This window comes from Oncorhynchus kisutch, linkage group LG5 (genome assembly GCF_002021735.2).
Source record: "Oncorhynchus kisutch isolate 150728-3 linkage group LG5, Okis_V2, whole genome shotgun sequence".
Taxonomy (NCBI): Eukaryota; Metazoa; Chordata; class Actinopteri; order Salmoniformes; family Salmonidae; genus Oncorhynchus; species Oncorhynchus kisutch.
In genome coordinates, this window is record NC_034178.2 from 37363064 (window position 1) to 37390248 (window position 27185).

The 27185-nt window shown below is 44.4% G+C and overlaps 1 protein-coding gene across 1 annotated transcript in view; it reads left to right on the forward strand.

Annotated features, from left to right (window-relative positions):
- LOC109891006 (succinate--CoA ligase [GDP-forming] subunit beta, mitochondrial) overlaps positions 1-27185 on the forward strand; it is a 151476-nt gene that overhangs the window by 62225 nt on the left and 62066 nt on the right. Inside the window, exons 3-9 of the mRNA XM_020483239.2 lie at positions 570-669; positions 1949-2039; positions 3763-3915; positions 4355-4444; positions 6197-6293; positions 7659-7820; positions 9056-9198. Coding sequence (XP_020338828.1) covers positions 570-669; positions 1949-2039; positions 3763-3915; positions 4355-4444; positions 6197-6293; positions 7659-7820; positions 9056-9198 — 836 coding nt within the window. The remainder of the gene's footprint in view (positions 1-569; positions 670-1948; positions 2040-3762; positions 3916-4354; positions 4445-6196; positions 6294-7658; positions 7821-9055; positions 9199-27185) is intronic.

The window sequence follows — 27185 nt, forward strand, 5'->3', positions numbered from 1 at the left end:
GGGCAAGTAGGGCATATGGTGTCGTTCGCATCTTTAAAATGGCATGAAATTGGGACATGGCACAAATTAGGTCTAAAGGTCTAAAAAATAATAATCCCAGTTGCATTACATGTTTAGATTCATGTTTGTGTGTGGGCCTATGTCTTTGGAATCATGTCTGTTGATGGGTGCGTGAGAGCCTGGTATGGGTGTGTTCACCTGCTGTCTATAATGGGCCTGTTCTTTTGACTGTCCTCTCCTGGGTACCCTCTATCCTGTCTTCTTACTCTGTAATTAGCAGGGCTGGAGGGGAATGTCGTACTTGAGCTGGAGTACCCTTCTTCATGTACCTCCCCTGCTAGCCTCATCTCTCCCTTTGTCCCCTCCTCCTCCTCCCCCTCCTCTCCTCTGGAGGGGCACAGGATCTAATAGAGAACAGGGCGATGGGTGAGATGACATCTGACTCAGAGACGGGGGGGGGGATGTGTACTGGGCATCTGTGGTGATGTACTGATTGGAGAGGTCTAACGCTCCTGGTTCTCTATCCTGCTATCTATCCTGCTGACGGTGCCCTTCTCTCCTCTTTTCAGGTGCCAAGGAGATAGTCCTGAAGGCCCAGATTCTGGCTGGGGGACGAGGGAAGGGCGTGTTCGACAGTGGCCTTAAAGGTGGAGTGCACTTAACTAAAGAGTGAGTACCCCACAGGAGGTTGGTGGCACATTAATTGGGGAGGACAGGCTCGTGGTAATGGCTGGAGCGGAATAAGTGGAATGGTATCAAATACATCAAACACATGGTCTCCCTCAGCAGCCTCCACTGGAGTACCCTCAACAACTTCCGCCTACACTCACTTGGATGTGTGGACAATTCAGAGTGTTTCTGTTTTGTTTTCTCGGTATCTACTGCTTCAGAGAGATGTCCTCCTGTAGTCATAGTTTTTACAAGATCCCTCCTAGATGCAATGTTGCGTTCCCTGTGCTGCAGTTACCTAATACGCCAAGTTTGATAGTGTAGGGCAGGGTTTCCCAAATGTCCCAGTCAGTTTTTTGCCCTAGCACTACACAGCTGACTCAAATAATAAAATCATCATCAAGCTTCGATTTGAAAATAATAATAATAATCAGCTGTGTAGTATTAGGGCAAACATCTAAATGGGGACCCTTGCGGTCCCCAGCACCGAGTTTGGGAAACACTGGTTTAGGGACAACTGCCCCCATTTAAACTTTGAAATAGTAAATGTATCATTGCGAAATTGTACTGTGCACGCATCACTGAACTCTACTGTGGTAGTTTACTGGAATTGTGCTCTTCTGTTGGAGCACAAACATATTGTTCTCCTGGCTCGCACATTGTTACAAAATCCTTATCACATACTCTGGCCAGTTACTAGAGATGTTCTTGATGCTAAAATGACAAATGTAACAAAGGTAGCAGCCATGTTAAGGACTGAACTGTGAATTACGACAAATGGCTACCAAGTGTGTCATTGTCACCCTATTTCGGTATTTGGGATAGCCGGAAACTTTTCTACGTGAGCCATCTGAAGTTGAGCCTCCCCAGACAGTGATGTGAGCGCACCCGCTCGACTACCATCTATCAAAGCAGAGCACAACCTCAGGCTTCATTTGTATTCTATAACCAGAGAGCAAAGCGAGAGCTGGAATGAGACGCGCACACTGCCTTTAAAGAGGAGCTGAAATCAGGAGAGCCGTATTCAAAGAGATGTGTAGACATATTGAAGATTCTCCTAAAACAGTGCTTTGTCAGAACATGTTACAGTCATGTTACAAATGTGCTGAACCATGTCTTTGTTGAAATGAAAACAGCTCGCAGGAGCTGCAAATAACTACTTTGTCTATTCTCTGCCACGGTGGTAGTCCTCTATTTTTGAAAGATGTTTGTCCTTGTTTAGCCTTGATTCAATGGAGTGGTTGTAATTGGGCCAATCCTGTCTCTTCTTTGACTTTAGCCCCTCGGTGGTGGGTGAGCTGGCCAATAGGATGCTAGGTTACAGCCTGACCACCAAGCAGACTCCAAAGGAGGGAGTGAAAGTAAAAATGGTGAGTCACAGCTGGATGTAAAAGGTCATTCTGTTTTTTTCTAATTTCCGGTTTATTTCAATTCAGTAATACAGTTCCATGAAATGAATGACTGCACAAAGCATCAGGGAAATAACACATTAGTCTATATATTCTGTTGTTCCCCTAGTTCTGGGGATAGGTCTCTAGTGGAGACATGCCATTTGAAGCTGATGTCATTTGTTGTGTTTTTGTGCTATTTGCTGTCATGGTTCATTGCAACAAATAATGCATGCAAGTCAGGGCCTCTTGGAGACCAAAGTGTTAGTCACGTAAACAACCATTTCCAAGTGTCACTAACAAGCAGGAATATAATTTTCCTCACTCACACTCTGCAGCCACTCCAAAAACACACATTTGCAGATAATGAAGCCTTCCTGTCTTGCAGCTTGTGTTTCTCCTCACTCTTTCTTTCTCTTTCCCCTTCTAGTGAAATATGGCCTAGAGCTCCCCATTAACGCTTGCTTTCATTCCTGCCAGCTAGGAACGCACCTCGCTCTGCACCTGCCCCTGCTGCAAAGTTTAGGAGAAGTATCAAATGAGTGACACATTTGCCATTTTTTTGTAGTAAGTGCTGGCGGGGGTGGAAGTTCACTACAACAACAGCCGGGCTGAGGGGAAAGTAGGGAAAGAGAAAAATGTCAACACAAATCCTAACTGCAGAAGCAATGTTGTGAGATGTAATTTCATATTGAAAAATGTGCTGCATTATCTATCCATGGCACGTCAGTTGACTGACATAACACAATACCTGATAGTGTTTTATTTTATAAACTAAGCACAGAAAATGTATTTCTTGCACAAGTGTAACATGATAAATCCTCCCAGAGGGACCTATGGTATGATACGCAGGCGTGTGTCATGTGTTACACATTAAAACAGGTACACACAAGATTAATTTCAGAAAAATGAAGACATTCACAAACATGGGAGATATGATGCTATCTGGCTGTAGTCACAGGCCTCCCTCAAAGCCTGTTTCGGATTAGATTAGGCATGGGATCAAAGTAATAAAGTAGCCCGAGAGAGCTGCAGTGATTGAACAGGATCCAGGCCTTGGTATGCGCCCTCTTAACAGGCTGTAATTCTGTTGTCAGGCTGTTTCTCTGAATGAGAACCAGGGGCGGCTGTCAGCTTGCCCTTGTAACACGTCTCTTCACTTCACCGTACTGCAGCCAGCCTCTCCAGACATGACACAGAGCATGGTTCTACTGCCAGTACGGACCAGGGCTGGGGAGAGGGGGAGAAAGCCCTAGAAGACAGAGGAGAGAGTAGCAGAGGGAGAGAGGGGCACAGAAAGGCAGTGAGATTGAGAGAAAGACCGGGAGAGGGTGGTAGTGGTAGATCAAAACGTTAATCTGGGAGAGGGAGAGAAAGAGGGCTGCACTGCTCCTGTTTGCAGAACGAGCGTCGTCAATAAGTCCAAATTAACACGGTCCAGTTAGACTGCAGGAAACTGATAACAAACAACCAACTTATCTCTATCCCTCTGTCTTTCCATGAATCTCTCTCTATTTTCTCTTTCTTCTTTTGCCATCTCCCAGCGCGTTGCTTCATTTTCACTAGAGCGTAGAAGTAGAACCCCCAGTTTCTCTGAGTTGTAATGGTTCAGTGTCTCTCCATCCCTGCCTGTCTGTCTGTGGACAGTCTGTGATGGGAAGGCAGTAGCCTGACTCTGTAGACCGACTCTCTCCCTACTGACCAGGTGATGGTGGCTGAAGCCCTGGACATCACCAGGGAAACCTACTTTGCCATCCTGATGGACCGGGCCTGCAACGGGCCTGTCATGGTGGGCAGTCCTCAGGGTGGGATGGACATAGAGGAGGTGGCCGACAAAACCCCAGAGCTCATATTTAAGGTACAGTTCTGTGAGCTCTGAAGCAGCATATGTTACAAATGATTACAGATGTGAACATGGAACCTCTCACCTTTCACTGGCGGTGTTATCTCGCCTCTCTCCCTCCCCTGATTGGTACAATAAATCCCTTGATCCCTTCTCCATGTTAGAATCTCATCTCTACAAGTGCCTGATAATTATAATGCCATCGTTACAGTATCAGGTTTCCTTTCCTCACATCTGGCAGGTTGCCACCACTTAATTGCAGCTTCCGTAATTTAATATGAATATCCACTTTTTGTCATATTACCATGCAGTGTTTTTGAGTCTCCATTCGCTCTCTGTTTTTCTCTTGCTCTTCCTCTTGCTCTCTTGGTCTCTCACTTGCTTTTTCTCTCTCTCTCGGTCTCTCTCTGACCCGCTCTGTCCCTCTCTCATTCTCTTCCTCTCTCTTCCACAGGAAGTCATAGATATATTCGAGGGGGTGCGAGACGACCAGGCGCTCCGCATGGCAGCTAATTTGGGTTTCAAAGGACCTCTGGAGAGACAGGTGATGGGCCCGGCGAAGCTCTCTGAGCCGCAGTGCAGAGAAGCAGAATAGTGTACACACACTGAAGACCCACAGTACACAACTCAAGAGCTGTTGAAACTGGATAGGACACTGCCAGTCTACTGGGCTCTCTGCTGGTTTATAGAAGTCCATACGTCCTTATACAACAGACAAAGCTTTATAGGTTCACCATTATAGCGCATAACAAAAATGAAGTCACTGAAGTACATTACATTTTTTGGAGTCCTCTCAAAATCATGAACAGACATTGCTGCTGTAGCCAGTCCTGGCCAGTATAAACTCCACAATTCACATTTGATATTAAAAGTTATTATCTGGTTCATTTTAGAGCCAATTGTCTTGTAGCATTATATTGCTAATTTGTATTCCTATCTGTGAGCAGAGCAGCATAAAGGATTGGATTAGTTCAATGTTACAATGGGGAAAACATATAAATCAACTTAATGAATGTTTTATTTCAAATGAAATGAACATACACAGTTGTCTGAGAGGTACACCCTGTGTAATACCAGCCTGTTTTGGTATTGAATGGCCATTGATTTTAACAGGAAAATGATTCGCTAAGTGTCTGGCTTGTCAGTTTAGTTCTGAAACTCTGTCTTCTAAAACGCAGGTGTGGAATGGAACCTTCTTTGAAGTAACTTTGCTTCTTTGAAAACTTTGAGATTACAAAAAGTGTGTGTGTGTGCGTGTTTGCAGATGTGGGTCTGTGAGTGTGTGGCAGAGAGTAGTGCTTACATCATTTTCTGTCAGGCTTTTTCTCGTAATCAAAAGAGCAGCTCGGTGCCAGGGACAGACAGAGACATCCGCTGAACGCTGTATTCTTTAAAAGAGGATTTATTACAATGACAGTCACTCCAATAGCAATACTGCGCCTGTTAGGATAATGTGGCACAAAAGACGCATTGTAATCTCACTCATAGCTAATGCATTAATATGCCACACAATGGCTGTATTATAGTGGTTTAATTACTGTTTTATTAGGGTATATAGGTGAAAGCTATGATCCCTTATTGATGTCACTCAGTGCAAATGAAGGTGAGGAGACAGGTTAAAGAAGGATTTTTAGCCTTGAGACAAATGAGACATGGATTGTGTGTATGTGTGCCATTCAGAGGGTGAATGGGAAAGACAAAAGATTGAAATGCCTTTGAATGGAGTATGGTGGTAGGTGCCAGGCGCACCGGTTTGTGTCAAGAACTGCAACACTGCTGGGTTTTTCACGCCCACCAGTTTCCTGTGTATATCAAGAATAGTCCACCACCCAAAGGACATCCAGTCAACTTGCACAGCTGTGGGAAACATTGTCAACATGGGCCAGCATCCCTGTGGAACGCTTTTGACAACTTCTAGAGTCCATGCCCTGACAAATGGAGGCTATTCTGAGGGCAAAAGGGGGCCCAACTTCATATCAGGAAGGTGTTCCTAATGTTTTGTCCGCTGTGTAGCCTATATTTTGTACAGTATGAGCTAAAGGCTGAGTCATGTTAGTTAGAAAATAGTAGGTTGTCAGAAACTCCTGAGAAAGGTGGTATTTTTTTATTTTATTTTTCAACACCTGCACACACATGTGCACACACGCACAAAAACACACGCACACACACATGCTCTGTGTGTATAAGGGGATTTGCCGTGTTTTATTTAGCGTGTGCGTGGTGCTGAGTGGCCCTGGCTGGCCTGCTGCTCAGAGGCACCTTGTTGGGTAATAACTGTCCTCTGTGGAACTCACAGGCTGCAGATCAGATTAAGAGGCTCTATGATCTGTTCCTGAAAGTCGACGCCACTCAGGTTGAAGTCAATCCTCTCGGAGAGACTCCCGAAGGACAAGGTACGACTCTTTCTCATTCTCTTTTTGGTGTCTACATGTTAGGTCTGTTTATCTGGATCTGTCTCTTGTCCTCGCTCTCTCTCGTACATCATGGGAGTGTCCTTGGTGGGATTTTAGGTATATGTTTGAGCATATCCATCACTAATTACCTCTTGAGGAACAATCATACAGATAAACTCATTGTTATGAAACAAGATCTTGTTATAGGTCTGGTTCATCAAAGAAAATACAGTTTTGTAGCCTAGTCTAATCACTGCTTATGAATATTGATGAGAGGTCTGTTATTTTGTTGTGTACAACCAAGCTGTACTGAGAGGTGCAACTCTGCCATCCAACAAGCAAGGCAGAAACTTGTGTTTCTGTAGACTCCCATTGAAAGTAGATCAACTTGTTATTTAATTTGTACATATACGACAAGGGAAGATAATGAACTACCGAGCACATCTTTTCAGTAGAGTTTAAACAGCACGCCACATGGTACTGAAGAACATCACTGCAGGCAGAATAGTTACGGCATGTTTTTTTCCCTCACTTTAGTCTCTTACTTTGACTTGCATTTCAGCGTAACTGAACCCTCATCACCAAAGGGACGGTAAGACTAAATGACTGTTAAACTCTGAAAATGAATGTAATTGTACTACAGTTGGTCACATACAGCAGCTCCAGGAGACAGCCAACACTCCACTTAGCTGCAATAGAAGTGACTTCCCATACATTTTTGTTCTGCCTAGTTGTGTGTGTGTGTGTGTGTGTGTCATGTTACCTTTATTACGCTTGGGAGCTTCAGCCCAGGTAGTATGTCACAGAGACGAGCCATTACATAGTGAATTTACAGTTGGTTCCATGGGGATCCCGTGTACCACTTGTCATTTGTCCTCCAGGCTGTTATAGAGTATTGATAGATGAAGGCTCCAATCACCCCTTTGTAAATGGTTGTGGTATGTAGTGGGCCTTACAAAGTACAAATCCATAAGGAGCAGACCTCAGCATTTCAGCCCTGCAGTAAATACTTTGCCTGCAGGTAACATTCAACTCGCAGTTTCTTTGAACTGCACCTTGTGAAGTGTAAAAGTATTGTCCATTATGCATAATATATTCCCCCTTTGAGGCACTGTCGATGCATAAACATGAGGTGCACCATTACAAATACTGAATTAATTACATCTAATAGGGTGAGATCACTTGCCACATTTTATTTAACATATTTCATTGAGTTTATAAATTATTACATTTCCATTTCACTTCCTCCTTTTTTTTCTCTACATCTCTTCCTCTTTCCTTTTCTACTTTGTCTATTTCATTCTTCCTCTCTTTATTATTCTGTCCCTCTTCTCTTCATATCTCTCTCTCTCTCGCTTCTTTCAGTGGTGTGCTTTGATGCCAAGATCAATTTTGACGATAACGCAGAGTTCCGTCAGAAAGCCGTCTTTGCCCTGGACGACATGTCAGAGAGCGATCCCACCGAGACGGAGGCAGCCAAATGGGACCTCAAGTACATCGGCTTGGATGGAAACATCGCCTGCTTTGGTGAGTTCTGATTATGGCTGTCCACGCACATGCATGTTCTATTAATTCAGCCATGGGTAACTGCCAACTGGAATAGAGTTGTTATTTTCCTTATGAGATAATTGAAGGCTGGGAGACGACGTTCAAACTTTGTCAAACTACAGTAAAGCTGACTGGGCTCCTCTCCAGTCCAAATTGACAACCAGCTTTCTAACGACTCCAGAAGGAGGCTGCCATAACCAATGCTTTCTAATTAGCCATAATCCGCCCAAAAAGTCTCCAGTGAGCTGGATTGTTAGTCTTCTCATTATGGTCCTCCCCTGTCATAAATCAAAGCTTTACAGTGTAATTCTGGGCTGCTGGGGAGTCTCTTCTGGCTGCCCTGAAGCCTCATAAACATTGTGGCAGTAAGAGAACAGGTTAGTGGCCCTTTCCCCTGCGCAGCCTCTCCTGCAGAACAACAGCTCAGAGCTGATGGGCTCCTTTAAAAGCTTTGTAACCCACCAAAGTGACAGCTGTTAAAACCAGTTTCCTTTTATTGAGACTTCTGTCAGGGCACTTGCCAGGACGTAGGCTCAGTGCCGCTAAACCAAATGAGGTAAGACGTTTGTAGAGAAGCGTGTTGGCTTTGGCAGGAAGTGACTGAATCGCTTGGCTCCCTTGCAGCAAAGCACCAAGAAGCCCACAGGATAGGGATGCGCTCACTAGGCTGCCTGATAATACGGCACAACACTAGTGCCACAGAAATTTGTTTAATCAATGCTCGCTTTCTGAAGTCAAGAGCATTGCCGTAATCACATTTCCCTCCACTTTTCAACTTCTTCAAGTGTTAAATATCCCAATTATAAGTTTTAACAGTACCTCTTAAAGATTTAAATCCTCAAAGAATGTTGTTATTCCCTCTTCATTAGATAATTTATTCATTGATTTCACAGTGAGCCCTTTCATGTTTGTGTTGTTTTAATGCTGGTGTTAGGTCATGTTTAATTGAATTAAATCCCAACTACTTGTCACTGTTTTCTCTCAAGGGTTTTCGTTTCAATTCTCATCTTCATTTGGACTCTAATGGGGGGAAATCTAACTTCATCAGAGAATCGGCAAGAAACCATTATCAGCATTCCAGAATCATAATTTGTCATCAAAATTGTGATGAGCACAGTAACTCTTTTTTTAGAGGCCCTTCTCTGTTTTATGAGACCAGTAACAGTTCTCAACTTTCTCTGTGGTTTAGTTTCACCTTTGATCTGTCATTACAGTGAATGGGGCTGGTCTGGCCATGGCCACGTGTGATATCATCGACCTCCATGGAGGGAAGCCGGCCAACTTCCTGGACCTAGGAGGAGGGGTGAAGGAGAAGCAGGTGTACGAGGCATTCAAACTGCTCACCGCTGACCCGAAGGTAGGAGCCCACTTTATCCAACACCACAGGGTGTGTGTGTGCTGTGGAGAGGAGTTGTACCACTTAAAGATAGAGAACAAAGCTGATTCACTATGCTATAGTAGCTAGTTCCATGTCAAACTGTCAGTTGGTCTCAAAGAGCCAACACACTGTTCCAACCACCTGTTGAATTCCCTATTTAACCAACCCAGCTGCTCAACACTTTATCCTAGCGATTCTGTAAATATTTGTTGCTGCTACTTTGTGTGACTGTTTAACCAGGAGTCATGTTAAAGCTTCTCTTTAAGGCCTTGTCTGGTCGGTTAGGCACCAGTCCGTCCACCTCCTAACAAAGACACAACAGTTTAGTGGGTTTGGCACTGACAGCTATGTTTCTCCCAGAGATGTGGTATTAGAGATCTCCTAATTATAATGCCATGGTTTTATTGACAGTTTTGTAATGAATTACAGCCCCGCAGCCACAATAAAGCCAGCCTTTTAATGGCTTGTCCCTGCCGTCACAGTCTTCTCCCAATGCACAACGCAAACTCGTTACTGTACTTTCCTGGTGCAATTAAAGGTCCAGAACCTCAGAGGAGAGGATGTGGCAGCTTGGCTCTCTTTACGACAGTTGAATACTAAATGTTCAGATTGCCAATAACTCAGCAGCGAACAGTTGGAGGCTGGTAACAATGCCGCAGTGCTAGTTTGTTGACACTCATCAGAGCACTAATTCCCTGTTTGCTTTCACTTCAAATTATGTCTATTTGACAATGGTTGGTGTCTTCGTATGTGTCATAGAACAGTGTTAAATACTGGTGCCTTCTATCCACTGTTGAACAGGCCAGTTTACCACACATTTCTGATACATCAAAGATGAAGGACATTGAGAACGAAGGACATTGAGAACAAAGGACAGAGGCATGATGTGGAATGTTCTATGCACAAATATGGCATGATACTCATTGCAATACACAAGTCACTCGAATGCCATTCCTTTGCTTCACTTCAGTTTCATGTAGTCACTTTAATAGTTGACCAGAGTTATAATCGAATTTTGTAAAGAAAAGAGAGAAAAAGGAAACAGTAACACAACAGGAATAAAATATGCAAGAATAAGCTGTTATTCCAGTACCAGATCAATGTGCAAGTTATTTGAGGTAGATATGTATATAAAGGCAGGGCTAAGTGACTCGGCATCAGGATATATTATAATAAAGTAAAGTAAAGAGTAAAGAACACCATAGCAGCAGCATATGAGTGTGTTTATGTATGTGTTCGTATGCATGTGCATGTCGCGTGTGTGCATATGTAGTGTATGTGAATATGTGTTGGTTTTGTTTGAGTGTCAGTGTAGTGTGTGTGTGTGTGTGTGTGTGTGTACAGTCGTGGCCAAAAGTTGAGAATGACACACATATACATTTCCACAAAGTTTGCTGCTTCAGTGTCTAGATATTTTTGTCAGATGTTACTATGGAATACTGAAGTATAATTACAAGCATTTCATAAGTGTCAAAGGCTTTTATTAAGTTGATGCAAAGAGTCAATATTTGCGGTGTTGACCCTGCAATCCGCCCTGGCATACTGTCAATTAACTTCTGGGCCACATCCTGGCTGATGGCAGCCCATTCTCGCATAATCAATGCTTGGAGTTTGTCAGAATTTGTGGGGTTTTGTTTGTCCACCCGCATCTTGAGGATTGACCACAAGTTCTTAATGGAATTGAGGTCTGGGGAGTTTCCTGGCCATGGACCCCAAATATCAATGTTTTGTTCCCTGAGCCACTTAGTTGTTACTTTTGCCTTATGGCAAGGTGCTCCATCATGCTGGAAAAGGCATTGTTCATCACCAAACTGTTCCTGGATGGTTGGGAGAAGTTGCTCTCGGAGGATGTGTGTGTACTATTCTTTATTCATGGCTGTGTTCTTAGGCAAAATTGTGAGTGAGCCCACTCCCTTGGCTGAGAAGCAACCCCACACATGAATGGTGTCAGGATGCTTTAATGTTGGCATGACACAGGACTGATGGTATGACACAGGACTGATGGTATGACACAGGACTGATGGTATGACACAGGACTGATGGTATGCTCCCCTTGTCTTCTCCGGACAAGCTTTTTGCCCGATGCCCAAACAATCGGAAAGGGGATTCATCAGAGAAAATGACTTTACCCCAGTCCTCAGCAGTCCAATCCCTGGACCTTTTTCAGAATATCAGTCTGTCCCTGATGTTTTTCCTGGAGAGAAGAGGCTTCTTTGTTGCCCTTCTTGACATCAGGCCATTCTCCAAAAATCTTTTCCTCACTGTGCGTGCAGGTGCACTCACACCTGCCTGCTACCATTCCTGAGATAGCTCTGTACTGGTGGTTCCCCGATCCCGCAGCTGAATCAACTTTAGGAGACGGTCCTGGCGCTTGCTGGACTTTCTTGGGCACCCTGAAGCCTTCTTCACAACAATTGAACCGCTCTCCTTGAAGTTCTTGATGATATGATAAAAGGTTGATTTAGGTGCAATCTTACTGGCAGCAATATCCTTGCCTGTGAAGCCCTTTTTCTGCAAAGCAATGATGACGGCACGTGTTTCCTTGCAGGTAACCATGGTTGGCAGAGGAAGAACAATGATTCTAAGCACCACCCTCCTTTTGAAGCTTCCAGTCTGTTATTCGAACTCAATCAGCATGACAGAGTGATCTCCAGCCTTGTCCTCGTCAACACTCACACCTGTGTTAACGAGAGAATCACTGACATGATGTCAGCTGGTCCTATTGTGGCAGGGATGAAATGCAGTGGAAATGATTTTTGGCGATTCAGTTCATTTGCATGGCAAAGAGGGACTTTGCTCTCCCCTCTTTCTCCTGTAGTCCACGATCATATCCTTGGTCTTACTGTGGTTGGGGGAGAAGCTGTTGTCCTGGCACCACACTGCCAAGTCTCTGACCTACCTGTAGGCTGTATAATCGCTGTCGGTGATCAGGTGTACCACTGTCGTGTCATCTGCCAACTTGATGATGGTTTTGGAGTCATGCGTGTCGATGCAGTCATAGGTGAACAGGGAGTACAGGAGGGGACTAAGCACCCAACCCTGAGGGGCCCCCGTGTTGTTGCCTACCCTTGCCACCTAGGGCCGCCCCGTCAGGAAGTCCAGGATCCAGTTACAGAGGGAGGTGTTCAGTCCCAGGGTCCCCAGTTTGGTGATGAGCTTGGAGGGGACTATGGTGTTGAACGCTGAGCTGTAGTCCCCTCTTGTTCAGGTGGGAGAGGGCAGTGTGGAGTGGAATAAAGATTGTGTCATCTGTGGATCTTTTGGGGCGGTATGCGAATTGGAGTGGTTGAGGGTGTCTGGGATGATGGTGTTGATGTGAGCCAATGACCAGCCATGTCATACGTATCTATAGGCTATATCAGAGATAAGCCTATATCAGTTTCTTCTTTTTTAGTCGGAGACTTGAGGGCACGAATCACACACACACACACACACACACACACACACACGTACCATAGATGAATTTTAACAAGGTGCTAGTGAAACTCTGCCACTGACGATGTATTGTCCCAGTCAAATGTCCACTGTGTATATATTATTTTTTGTCCTGCATGAAATCATCAAGGTGTCCTGAAAACAGAATAAAATAAGAGAGAATAAAATAAGAGAGAATAAAATAAGAGAGAAAGTAGAGGTTTAAGTGTTTCTCAGTCCTCTGAGGCAGTGTGATCAAATTCATACATTATGATGTCAAACGAGGTCATAATAGAGATGAATTTGTGGGGGAAACCTAGCCAGCTTTTAAAGACAGCATTAGACTTCAGTTATTCCTGCATAGGAAGTAGTCTTCTCTTTATCCTGGCTTCAATTCGAAGCCCAAACCCTAGAGTAAAGGCAGTAGCTACCGGTTCCTCCTCCAGCAGTGTAGAGGCGAGACAGACACAGGCCCTCCCTTATGGGGGAGAGATGAGAGCGGATTGACATTAAACCTCCGTGTACTGCCATTTGCATTTCATACTGGGATTTGGAGACTCATCAGATCTGTGGAGGGAATGTTAATTATTAGATTCTTGGCATGATGAAAATCCTCATTTACATTTTTCTTTTAATATATTCCTTACACTAAAGATGTTCTTTGTCTCAGTTCCATTTAGGCCTAGGCTGTGAACAACTTGAGCCAGAGTAAGAATCAATAGCTGGAAATGCCAAAGATACACACTTGTTAAATGTTGAAATGTGTCCAACTGAATAAGGTACTTGAAAGCGTTTCAAGGGTTTGTCATGACAAATACTTAATATTCATGCTTACAATTGAATTTCTTATGTTTTATTTGCTTTGGCATGGAACATGTTGACTCGTTTCAACCTTATGAAATGTTAATCCGTGTTTGAAGACGAGTCAGCAGTGGAATGTTTATTTTGCCATATTCAATACTCAACTCAAAAGCCTTGTGCTTCACCCCCCAACAGTTTCCACCTTGAGGTTTGGTGTAATGTGAGATGCCTAACAGTGACATAAAACTCTAGCTGTATACTCATTTTCACTAGTGCAGCAGTATTATTCATTTACTGCAGCCAACTACAGTTTGTATCCAGGGAAGCTGATATTCTGCCTAAGTTAGTATATTCTAACCTCGTTAGCACAGCCTTATTTTAGCTGCTAGGTTCTTCATAGCCACTAGCAATTAATATGGTTATGTATAGCTGGTGTCAATTGATACGTTGTGGCTATCAATGACTATCAAAAAGGTAACATTTAAACACCATTAGCAAGGAGGATCATTTAGTAATAAATACCAGGTAAAATTAAGCATAACCTGGCTCGTTCTCTTATCTGGGAGATGGCAAACACTGGATAGTGTGTCCGTCCACTGCTCCCTCACTCTCTGCTCTCTCTTTTCTCTCTCTGTCAGCTCTCTTTCCGCTTTGATCTCTTCAGATCGTTCTATTCCAACTACAAGATTCAGTTGGGAGTGTACAGCTTCAGCTAGAACGGACAGGTCCTGGGATTGGATATGATTTAAATCTTGTTTTTTTTTTTTCCATGTTTTTTTCTCAGTTGGAGTATAGCATTGATTAGGTCAATTAGAAAGAGGGACCATATAGAATAGGGAATATGACGAAAATGTACAGGATGAGGGAAGAGGTTAGAGAAAAAGAAGGATGAAGAAAATTGAATTGAAGACATTGAACGTAATATCTAAAGTAAGTGTTGGTGTGTATAGTATGTGGGCAAAGCCTATTCATTTCATTGGACATGCAGTCTCTTCTGTTCAATGGTGTTTCAATTCTGTCCTCTGGCGCCTTACGTCCCTGCTAGAATAACTAGCCCCACTCTTTCACAGGCATATAAGGAACTGCTTACTTTGACAGAATAGTTGTAGTATTGAGTTCCCCCCCCCCACATTACCTGTAGGCAGTGACCAAATACCCACAGTCAAATTTCCTCTTTATTACACTCCCTCCTGCTCAGTCCTGATAGGAAATAGCAGATTAATGTTTTGTCCTGTGCACTGTATTTCCTAGGTGGTGGTGAATTATGTCCCCTATAAGACGGTGCTGTGCTCCTAGGCTGTGTGTGACGGCAGGGAGTGACTGGGTAATTGTCACCTGTGGGTGTTTTCACAGCTTTGTGCCAGTAACAAGATGTAAAGGGAACGGACACAGCTAGGTTCTCTGATCCACCTTGAATGTATTGGTACATTAGCATTTAGCCCATTCAGTTGACCAGCTCCAAGGCAGAGAGGGAAGGAAAGAGATGGTGTGTCAAATCTTCTTTTTCACATACTTCATAAAGAACGGGTGTACGCTAACATTGAAATGCTTACTTAGGAGCCCTTCCCAACCATGCAGAGAGAAAAATAGAAAAATAATAGAGAGAATATTTGACTAGGTCACCAACCTTGGGTGTTAATCACATTGTTGATTAGGCATGCTGAAGGTGTGTACTCGCTCATATTCACCCTTTGCCTCCCTACTGGGTTGTGTGTGTTTCTATGTGTGCACAAACGTGTGTGTGTGTGTGTGTGTGTGTGTGTGTTGTATCTGCTCTGGAGGTGTGTACTCACTCAGATCATCCAGCTTCACTTGTGCCTCCCCTCCAGCCCAAGCATTTGTTAGTGTTTGTGATGCACTTTGTGCGTGGGTGTTTGTATACGAAGGTGTTCACTCACTCAGACCTTTGTGTTCCTTTCGGCAGTGTGTGGTAGGTGTGTGTGTGCTTCTCTCAATGTGTTAGTTTCTGCTCTGCGTCACCAGTTTCATTTCAGTTATTATTAGTGAGCTGGACAGTCAATAAACGGTATAAATATAGCGCCATTAGCATGTTTACAGTTTCAATTTGGTTTTAGTCATTTTTAGTCCCACATTTTTGGGGGGGACACCACTGATCTAAACAGTAAGGTATTTTCCTTAAACATATACACGTTCTGGCTGTAGCCTGCTGAGCGTGTCTACTGTACACGGTCACCTAACCCCTTTGTTGGCTAGTTGTGCCATCTTTGGCATGGTGTACCTCATGGAGAAGAGGTCCTGGCCCGTTTCCCGTCACATTTCCACTCCAAATCGCCCCATTACATGAAGAGTATTCTTGAAAGGTATTGTTGTCCACCTACTGCAGATATACCCAGTGTATGGCAGCTCTCTCCTCCCCCAGCCTTTGATCTGCTAAATCCTGTTAAGGCAGCGTTGTAAGGGGCTCTGAGGAGCAGGCCCAACCACTCCACTCTGGATCAGCCACTCACTCTCTGGTCCTCTCTGTGCATATGGAGATGTCTTGGGCCCGCGTCGAATGTCAGAGCGCCTGCTTGGACATGGTGTGAGGCTGTCGGAGTCTAGGAGACGGGGCTCATTGTTGGCCCTCTTTAAGAGCCCCACTCTGCAACGTGAGGCCACAGTTCTAGAGGCTTAGGGAATGACTCCTATTCATGTCCTTGGATCTGTTTCATCTACACCTCTCAGACAGGCCAAGGCAATCATGCACCGTACAAATACAGACTAACACACACATGCCCTCCAGGGACTTGCACAATCAGCCATCATTGAGTTGGTTGTGACGTCAGAGATCTGGGTTTGCTGTGGAAAAATGGTCTGTCGGCCTGCAGGCTAGGCCTCCGGGAACAGCCAGTCCCCTGTGTCGTAAAGACAAGCAATGATAAGCCAGAGAGAAAGCCCAGAAACAGGCTCCCACTCCATAATAGAGTTCATTCCCTCTGCGTAGAGCATTAAGCCTGGCATTACAGATGGCAGGCTATAGGGAGCCATCACCTGAGACCAGTGCTGTGGGACCAGTAAACATTGGACTGGGGCGATAAGGAGGGAACATTGGAATGACGAGCAGGTCATGCCATCAAGAGCACCTTTTGCTAATAGTGGTAATGGCTCTCTGCGTATGTGTAGTGAGATCTGAATGGTGAGATTGCTTTTCTATGGTGGCGCAGAGCACATATTGAGATTTGAATCGAGTGGTGCTGGTGAGTAGAGTAGGGGGCATTATTTCAATAATGTATAGCTAGATCTAACCATTGGTTTGGAGGGATACTTATGGATTTTGTCAAGTTCCCCAGAGTCAGATGAACTCGTTGATACCATTTGTAAGTCTGCATCCAGAACAAAGGAAATTTGTGGTATTTTGAAAGATACTGCTAACTATTGTTCGGGTAATGACTTGAAGTCTATGGTATCTACTAGCGTCCTAGTAGTGAAATAGACTTCCAGACATTGTGCTAACACAAGTTAGCAACTTTCTTCGAACTGAACTACATGTTTCAAGCAGACCACTATAGTCCCTGTGCCCAAGAACACGAAGGCAACCTGCCTAAATGACTACAGACACGTAGCACTCACGTTCATAGCCATGAAGTGCTTTGAAAGGCTGGTAATGGCTCACATCATTATCCCAGAAACCCTATACCCAGTCCAATTTGCATACCGCCCAAACAGATCAACAGATGATGCCATCTATATTGCACTCCACCCTGCCCTTTCCCACCTGGACAAAAGGAACACCTACGTGAGAATGCGATTTATTGACTACAGCTCAGCATTCAACCCCATAGTACCCTCAAAGCTCACCACTAAGCTAAGGATCCTAGGACTAAACACCTCCCTCTGCAACTGGATCCTGGACTTCCTGACGGGCCACCCCCAGGTAATGAAGGTAGGTAGCAACACATCTGCCACGCTGATCCTCAACACTGGAGCCTTTCAGGGGTGCGTGCACAGTCCCCTCCTGTACTACCTGTTCACCCACGACTGCATGGCCAGACACGACTCCAGCACCATCATTAAGTTTGCAGACGATACAACCTGATCACCAACAACGACGAGACAGCCTATAAGGAGGTCAGAGACCTGGCCATGTGGTGCCAGAATAACAACCTATCCCTCAACGTAACCAAGACTAAGGAGATGATTGTGGACTATAGGAGAAGGAGGACCGAGCACTCCCCCATTCTCATCAACGGAGCTGTAGTAGAGCAGGTTGAGAGCTTCAAGTTCCGTGGTGTCCACATCACCAGCAAACTAGAATGGTCCAAACACACCAAGACAGTTGTGAAGAGGGCACGACAAAGCCTATTCCCCCTCAGGAAACTAAAAAACATTTGGCATGGGTCCTCAGATCCTCAAAAGGTTCTACAGCTGCACCGCCGAGAGCATTGGTTGCGTCACTGCCTGGTACTGCAATTGCTCGGCCGCCCAGTACATCACTGGGGCTAGGCCGCCTTCCATCCAGGACCTCTACACCAGACGGTGTCAGAGGAAGGCCCTAAAAAATTGTCAAAGACTGTTCTCTCTACTACCTCATGGCAAGCGGTACCGGAGTGCCAAGTCAAGGACAAAAAAGGCTTCTCAACAGTTTTTACCCCCAAGCCATAAGACTCCTAATCAGATAGCTTCCCGGACATTTGCATTGTGTGCCCCTCCCAACTCTTATTTTACGCTGCTGCTACTCTGTTTATCATATATGCATAGTCACTTTAACTATACATTCATGTACATACTACCTCATTTGGCCCGACCAACCAGTGCTCCCGCACATTGGCTAACCGGGTTATCTGCATTGTCCCGCCACCCACCACCCGCCAACCCCTCTTTTACGCTACTCTTTTTACTGTTTTTATTCCCTTACTTACCTATTGTTCACCTTATACCTTTAATTGGTTAGAACCTGTCTGTAAGCATTTCACTAAGGTCTGTTGTATTCGGCACGTGACAAATAAACTTTGATTTGATTTGGTTACAATTAAATGATTAGAACTATACAGCACTGTGATCGGGGTCTCTTAATAGATCTCTAAGCGTAACGTAAATGCTAATATCTCAGTGGAAACTCAGGAAATGCTAACAGCCTCAGTATAACGGCTGATCATGGACTAGCAGCAGACCCCGTCAGACCTCAGCTGCCTGCTCAGTGAATCATGCCAAGGCCTCCTCAACCAACTATACTGTAGCTGACGATTTGCTATATTGTAGCTGTTCCACCTCACTGCTTATAAGATCCTAGCTGAATGTAGGCTGTTTCTACTTGGTTTCAGGTCCTTTGCTCACAGAGTACTGGGACTGGGCCAGGCATTGACGTACAGAATGGGATGTAAATGGTAGGAGGAGAAGTCGAGGCTCTGGAGCTCTTGTCTAAAGCCTCTGAGTTGTGATGTGTGGCTACGGAGCTGCAGTTCAAAGAAACAATATGACGCTACAGGCGAACTGGATGCGAAGTGTGATGTTTGAACTCAATGTCAAAACGTTGGAGTTTTCCTCTTTTTCACACTCCATATTCCCAAACTCCATATAAAACCATATAGCAATCCTCCATACACTGAAGATATCTGGATTTTGGGAAATTGGAAACACTTCAGTTTTGCCCGTTCACTTTGTTACTTTGGTCCAATTGGTTGGAGTAGAGTGCGTTGTTTTTATGAGTTGTAGCCTACTCCAGGCACGAAGCTCCAGTCAAGAAGCAAGAAGTTGTTTTATTTCGATTTTCATGTTTTCATGTTTGAACGAACCCATGGCAATACTGAGCTGAATTGCATAATTAACCAACTGTGAATGACAGACGGGTTTATTAACACTAAGTGAATATTACTTCTCTTGACACATTGTTTTTATCCTTGAGGATGTTTAGAGATAAATGCCTCAGTAGTACATTCAGTACATGATAATGATACCTCCTAATTTCAGGACCAAATGTACTGCTTGTCGCTGTTTGGATCATTAGTTGCTGTGTCATAACCTGCAGATTGGAATAACAGTTGGCTATTTTTTGTTAATTTAGCATTGCAATGTTCTTATTTTAGTTGTTGGGATGCTACTGGTGAAATGACACACTCCGATAATTGTGTATTGCCTTCATTTGTTTGTCCTAATTGTCTCTGTTTACCTCAGTCAGTGATCTCATTATGTGAGCCCTCTAACCTTCCAGCTGCCGGCTGTAATTGTGTTGCTTATCGAAATAAATCAAATGTAACTCAGACTGGCTGCCAAACTAAATACCATTATCTCTTAGATCTATGTTCCACTTAGGCACTTTCATATGGATTAGCCTAGGTATCCTGATGCGGTTCTCTGGTGTAATTGTGAAGAAACCAAAATACAATTTGCTTCAAAAGAGTTATAAATAACTGCTTTGGAATGTCCTTTACACACACACACACACACACACACACACACACACACACACACACACACACACACACACACACACACACACACACACACACACACACACACAAACTGTTTGCTTGTTATCCCACAGTACCTAGTACTTTGGATGAATGTTAAAAACAAGAAGTTAGGCTAAATTGCAATAAGATCTCAATCTCCTCTAAATTGCACCTGCGGTCGATATGTGAATGGCCCTGAGAAGAAGCACTCCCTCCCTCAGAGTGCCATTCAGCTGGGATGATCGCCTTTCATCTGACCTGGCATGTTTTACCCATCTCATCACTTCTGCTTTAAAGAGGTCCTATCGATGTCCGGAATACTTCACTCACTTAATAATGAGCTTCTTTACACTCCTGTTCTCTCTTACTGTTTACCAGCTCCTCAGTCACTTCTTGCCCCTACACACACACACACACACACACACACACACACACGCATACACACCAGTGGAGGCTCCTCAGAGAAGGAAGGGGAGGACCATTTTAAACATTAAAAAAGGTTATAATTTTTTAGATAAAACTATACTAAATATATTCACGTCACCAAATGATTTATTTAAACACTGTTTTGCAATGAAGGTCTACAGTAGTCTCAACAGCACTCTCTGGGGTAGCACCATGGTGTAGCCGGAAGACCGGTAGCTTCCGTCCTCCACTGGCTACATTGACTTCAATACAAAACCTAGAAGGATCATGGTTCTCACCCCCTTCCACAGACTTACACAGTAAGTCAACAAAGTGTCAGAAAATGAATGTAGTACTGATAGCATAAGCTACAGCTAGCTAGCACTGCAGTGCATAAAATGTGGAGAGTAGTTGACTCCGAGAGAGAGAAAGAATAGTTGAACAGTTTTTAACAAATAATGTATTCCAAAATGAAGCAGAATTAACAAGAGGGAGAGCTAGCTGCTTTTTTCCCATTTTTGTTTTCTCACTTTCACTTACTTAGCTAGCAAATGCAGGAAGCTAGTTTAGCCTACTCAAACAACCGTCTCAAACAGAAAGGGATGCTATGTTAGCTAGTATGGCCATCACACACTGGAACTCTTCCAAGTCAAAGTAAGCTTTTGGTTTTATAAAGGTACTACCATCGGGGCCCGCCATTGTAGCTGCTAAACTGCTTGCTGCTGACTACACTACTGGGTGAGTTTAGGGTGTTTACTAGCGCGTTAGTTCTAGTAGTTATGTTGACTATGGCGTTAGCTAATATGGTGACAACGATGTAGGCTGTGTGTAGCAGTTAGCGTGATCATAGAGCAGCTGTTGTGTTGTGCAATGAAGTCCACAATCAAAGGGAAAAGGTGAGAGGAGGAGAGCGCGTAGATGCCAGAAGGAATTATACAACAAGCAAAGTGATCGTGCTGATTTGTATGTGGCTGCTATGAAAGTGATCTGTGTTTGCAGATGATCAGGGGTGTACTCATTCCTCTAAATCAGTTGAAAAACTATTCTTAAACAGAAGCAAACGGAACGAAATCCTCCAGGAAGGGGGAGGAATCCTCCATGGAGCAAATGATGTGTGTGATTAATCTGATCTCCAGTTGATGAGCCTGATATGAGCTCCATGGTCTGGCAACCACCATAGCGCTGTAGGACATATTTTATATACAAGACACCTGTCAATAGCATGTCTAATGGCTATGTATGTCTTGGTATATATTGTTAATATATTCACCTTGTATTAACACCACCCCTTTCCACCCCATGTTGACTAGACCATTCCTCCCCCTTCTCCCATGGCCCTGTCTGATTCAACAGTCTCCTGTCTGCCATTCCTCATCTGAGATAAATCAATATGTGATCTGGGATTGGACCTGGGCTAATTTGAGCCCTTCTCTCACTCTTAATGCTGCAGGAAGTGTTTTGTCATTTCAAAGGTAGGCCCCAGATGGTGCAAGGTAGTAGCGTTAGAAAGGCCTTCAAATGCCATAGGGGCACATAGTCTATGATTTAGTGACCTTCTAGAAGTCAAGCAGTGCTCCTTTAATAGGAAAATGCTGGACTGCTCCATTTTTCTCATGTTCTACAGCACCTCCTACCACATGATAGTATTAAAGATTGAGAACCGTTCTCAGTCACTGACTGTGTTTGTTAGTCAGCAACAGGAGGGAGATTTTTTTTCTCCCTCTTTCGCATGTTTGTAGAAATGGAACACAATAGTTCATTTTCACTTATGGGACACACTGCCTGAGGACCCAGTCTCACTCCACAGGGAAATGTACCCAGAGCACTCTGACAACTCAGTTCCACCCCCCACTGATCATGAATATGGCATGAGAACCGTGGCCCTGTTTCTTCCTGACATCCTCATGGTTACATATTACAGTAACCCAGGGCGACGCCCCTCATTATGACCCTGGCGTGGCGTGTCCAGCAACGAGCTGCCTCCCCCTCGCTACACCGCTCAATTTACAGATGATGCTTCCCTCCTTCCCGGACAGGCATCCATCTCTCCATCTGTCTGTCCGAGGCGTGAGCAAGCGTCACAGGGGTGTCCTGCGTGTTCCAAAAAATTGAGCTGATGGTGTAGCTGAGGCCACACTCATTTCACGCATCTTGGCTTTGATGTAAGCCTACATGCACGCTGCTGTAGGCTCATCTGAGGCCAGGCCACCCAAACACTGAGACAGATGATAGGATCAGGCCTGCTTTATGAGCCGTGCTCTACAGTGCAGTGCAGCAGCACGTCCTCTTGTCCTCTGTCACTGGCTGACGCTGTATGTAAACATGGAGCAGTCTAAAGATGCTGATGCCAAAGCGGTCAGGGATAACGTCATGTTGATAGGTCATTTTTTAATTGCTGTGGGAAAGATGATTTAAAGCAGTTTTAAATGTTACACTAATCATTATAACAGACTTAATTCTGGCTCTAAAGCCTAGAGAAATGACAGTGGTTGTCGATGAGGAGCAATTGGTGTATGCTGTGTGTCATTAGCCTTGATATGACTCATCCCAAGTCACACAATACACAAGAGACGAATGTCGACTCCGGTAATTAAATGATCAGGCTTCCCTTTATTTGAGCGATGGAGGGGAACACGGATGCTAATTTACCCGACAGTCTAGGCTACAGCAGGAGATTCATTTAGTGTGTGCGTGTGCGTGTAGTGCTATACTTGTGAGGACCAGAAGTCCACACAAGAATAGTACACCAAGGACAATTCAGATAACTGGGGACATTTTGCTGGTCCTCACTTATACAAAGCCTGTTCTTAGGTGTAAGGGTTAGATTAATGGCTAAAATCAGGGTTGGGTTAGGGAAAATAGGATTTTGAATGGGAATCAATTGTTGGTCCCCAAAAAAGTCCTCAACTATACTTTGGTAACACCCCTCTGTGTGTGTGTGTGTGTGTGTGTGTGTGTGTGTGTGTGTGTGTGTGTGTGCGTTTCTCTGTTATTAACAGTTGATATTCTCAGTAGCCTGTGTATTCAAATAAAAAATCACATTTTATTGGTCACATACACATGGTTAGCAGATGTTATTGCGAGTGTAGCGAAATGCTTCTAGATCTGACAGTGCAGCAGTAGCTAACAGGTAATATCTAACAATTCCACAACAAAACCTAATACACACAATCTAGTAAAGGAATGACATGAGAATAAATAAGTATAAAATATATGGATGAGCAGTGACAGAGCAGCTAAGATGCAATAGATAGTAAAGAATAGATATTGAAGGATATAGTATACATTATATACAGATGTGATGAGTCATGTGAGATATGTAAACATTTTTAAAGTGGCATTATTAAAGTGACTAGTGTTCTATTTATTCAAGTCTGTAGGCAGCCGCCTCTGTGCTAGTGGTAGCTGTTTAACAGTCTGATGGCCTTGAGATAGAAGCTGTTTTTCAATCTCTCGGTCCCAGCTTTGATGCACCTGTACTGACCTCGCCTTCTGGATGGAAGTGGGGTGAACAGGCAGTGGCTCGGGTGTTTATTGTCCTTGATTATCTTTTTTGCCTTCCTGTGACATCAGGTGGTGTAGGTGTCCTGGAGGTAGTTTGCCCCCGGTGATGTGCTGTGCAGACCGCACCACCCTCTGGTGAGCCTTGTGGTTGTGGGCGGTGCAGTTGCCGATACAGCCCGACAAGATGCTCTCAATTGTGCACCTGTAAAAGTTAGTGATGGTTTTCGGTGACAAGCCACATTTTTTTTCAGCCTCCTGAGGTTGAAGAGGCGCTTTTGCGACCTCTTCACCACACTGTCTGTGTGGGTGGACCATTTCAGTTTGTCGGTGATGTGTACACCGGAGAAATAAACTTTCCACCTTCTCCACTACTGTCCTGTTGAGGTGGATAGGGGTGTGCTCCCTTTGCTGTTTCCTGAGGTCCACGATCATCTCTTTTGCTAACATTGGGTGAAATGTTATTTTCCTTGCACCACACTCCGAGGGCCCTCGCCTCCTCCCTGTAGGCTGTCTCGTTGTTGGAGGTGTGCATGGTCACGTAGTCGTGGGTGAACAGGGAGTACAGGAGTGGGCTGAGAACGCACCCTTGTGAAGCCCCAGTGTTAAGGATCAGTGGAGAGGGGATGTTGTTTCCTACCTTCACCACCTGGGGTCGGCCCATCAGGAAGTCCCAAGGTCTCAAGCTTAATAATGAGTTTGGATGGTACTATGATGTTGAATGCTGAGCTGTATTCAATGAACAGCATTCTTACATAGGTATTCCTCTTGTCCAGATGGAATAGGACAGTGTGATAGCGATTGCATTGTCTGTGGACCTATTGGGGCAGTAAGCAAATTGAAGTGGTCCTAGGGTGACAGGTAGGATGGAGGTGATATTATCCTTTACTCTTCTCTCAAAGCACTTCATGATAACAGAAGTGACTGCTACGGGGCGATAGTCATTTAGTTCAGTTACCTTCGCTTTCTTGGGAACAGGAACAATGGTGGCCATCTTAAAGCATGTGGGGACAGCAGACTGGGATAGAGATTGATTTAATATTTCCGTAAACACACCAGCCAGCTGGTCTGTGCATGCTCTGAGGACGCAGCTAGGGATGGCATCTGAGCCGGCAGCCTTGTGAGGGTTAACACGTTTAAATGTTTTACTCACGTCGGTCACGGAGAAGGAGAGCCCACAGTCTTTGGTAGCGGGCCGCGTCGGTGGCACTGTATTGTCCTCAAAGCGGGCAAAGAAGTTGTTTAATTTGTATGGGAGCAAGACGTCGGTGTCCGTGATGGGGCTGGTTTTCTTTTTGTAATCCGTGATTGTCTGTAGACCCTGCCACATCTCGTGTTTGAGCCGTTGAGTTGCGACTCTACTTTGTCTCTATACTGACACTGCTTGTTTGATTGCCTTACGGAGGGAATAACTACACTGTTTGTATTCAGCCAGATTTCCATTCACCTTGCCATAATTAACTGCGGTGGTTCGTGCTTTCAGTTTTGCGCGAATGCTGCTATCAATCCACGGTTTCTATTTAGGGAAGGTTTACATAGTCACAGTGGGTACAACATCTCCTATACACTTCCTTATAAACTCGCTCACCGAGTCAGCGTATACGTCAATGTTATTATCTGAGGCTACCTGGAACATTTTCCAGTCCACGTGTTCGAAGCAATCTTGAAGCATGGGAATCCGATTGGTCAGACCAGCGTTGGATAAACCTAAGCACGGGCGATTCCTATTTTAGTTTCTGCCTATAGGAGGGGAGCAACAAGATTAAGTCATGGTCAGATTTCTCAAAAGGAGGGCGGGGGAGGGCCTTGAATGCATCGCGAAAGTTAGAGTAGCAATGGTCGAGCGTGTTACTCACTCATGTACTCGTTATGCTGTTAGAATTTAGGTAGCCTTTTTCTCAAATTAGCTTTTAAAATCCCCAGATACAATAAATGCAGCCTCAGGATATATGGTTTCCAGTTTGCATAAAGTCAAGTGAAGTTCCTTGACGGCTGTCTTGGAAAATCCCGTTGGCTGTATGGACTCACAGCATGTCCCCAGCTAGTGTATGTTATAATCCCGGATATCTCTTTGGAAAGCAACTCTTGCCCTGATTTCGTTGACTTTGTTAACTAGGCATTGGACATTAGCGAGTAATATACTCGACGCGGTGCGTGGTGTGTGCGCATCCAAAGCCTCACTAGAAGACCGCTCTGGCACCCGTCCTCCGGTGGCATTGTTTTGGATCGGGCTCTGGAATCAGTTCAAATGCCCTGGGATGTGCAAACAAAGGCTCCGCTTTGGGGAAGTTGTATTCCTAGTCGTAGTGCTGTTTGTGCTGGTAAGTTGACGTCTCCCTGATATCCAATGGTTCTTTCCGGTTGTATGTAATAACACTTAAGGTTTTCTGGGATAACAATGTAAGAAAAAAATACACAAAAATAAATACTGCACAGTTTCTTAAGGACTAGAAGCAATGCTGCCATCTCTATCGGCGCCATCTTGCCTAATGTGTACAACTGCACTGTTGGTTAAGGGCTTTGATACAAGTATTTGATACACTGCCCGATTTTGCAGGTTACAAAGCATGTAGAGGTCTGTAATTTTTTATCATAGGTACACTTCAACTGTGAGAGATGGAATCTAAAACAAAAATCCAGAAAATCACATTGTATGATTTTTAAGTAATTAATTTGCATTTTATTGCATGACATAAATATTTGGTACATCAGAAAAGCAGAACATAATATTTGGTACAGAAACCTTTGTTTGCAATTAGAGATCATAAGTTTCCTGTAGTAATTGACCAGGTTTGCACACCATGCAGCAGGGATTTTGTCCCACTCCTCCATACAGACCTTCTCCAGATCCTACAGGTTTCGGGGCTGTCGCTGGGCAATACGGACTTTCAGCTCCCTCCAAAGATTTTCCATTGGGTTCAGGTCTGGAGACTGGCTAGGCCACTCCAGGACCTTGAGATGCTTCTTACGGAGCCACTCCTTAGTTGCCCTGGCTGTGTGTTTCGGGTTGTTGTCATGCTGGAAGACCCAGCCACGACCCATCATGATCATTGATGCCCCACGGAGCCCCAGACCGAGGGTGATTGACCGTCATCTTGAACTTCTTCCATTTTCTAATTGCGCCAACAGTTGTTGCCTTCTCACCAAGCTGCTTGCCTATTGTCCTGTAGCCCATCCCAGCCTTGTGCAGGTCTACAATTTTAAACCTGATGTCCTTACACAGCTCTCTGGTCTTGGCCATTGTGGAGAGGTTGGAGTCTGTCTGATTGAGTGTGTGGACAGGTGTCTTTTATACGGGTAACGAGTTCAAACAGGTGCAGTTAATACAGGTAATGAGTGGAGAACAGGAGGGCTTCTTAAAGAAAAACTAACAGGTCTGTGAGAGCCGGAATTCTTACTGGTTGGTAGGTGATCAAATACTTATGTCATGCAATAAAATGCAAATGAATTACTTAA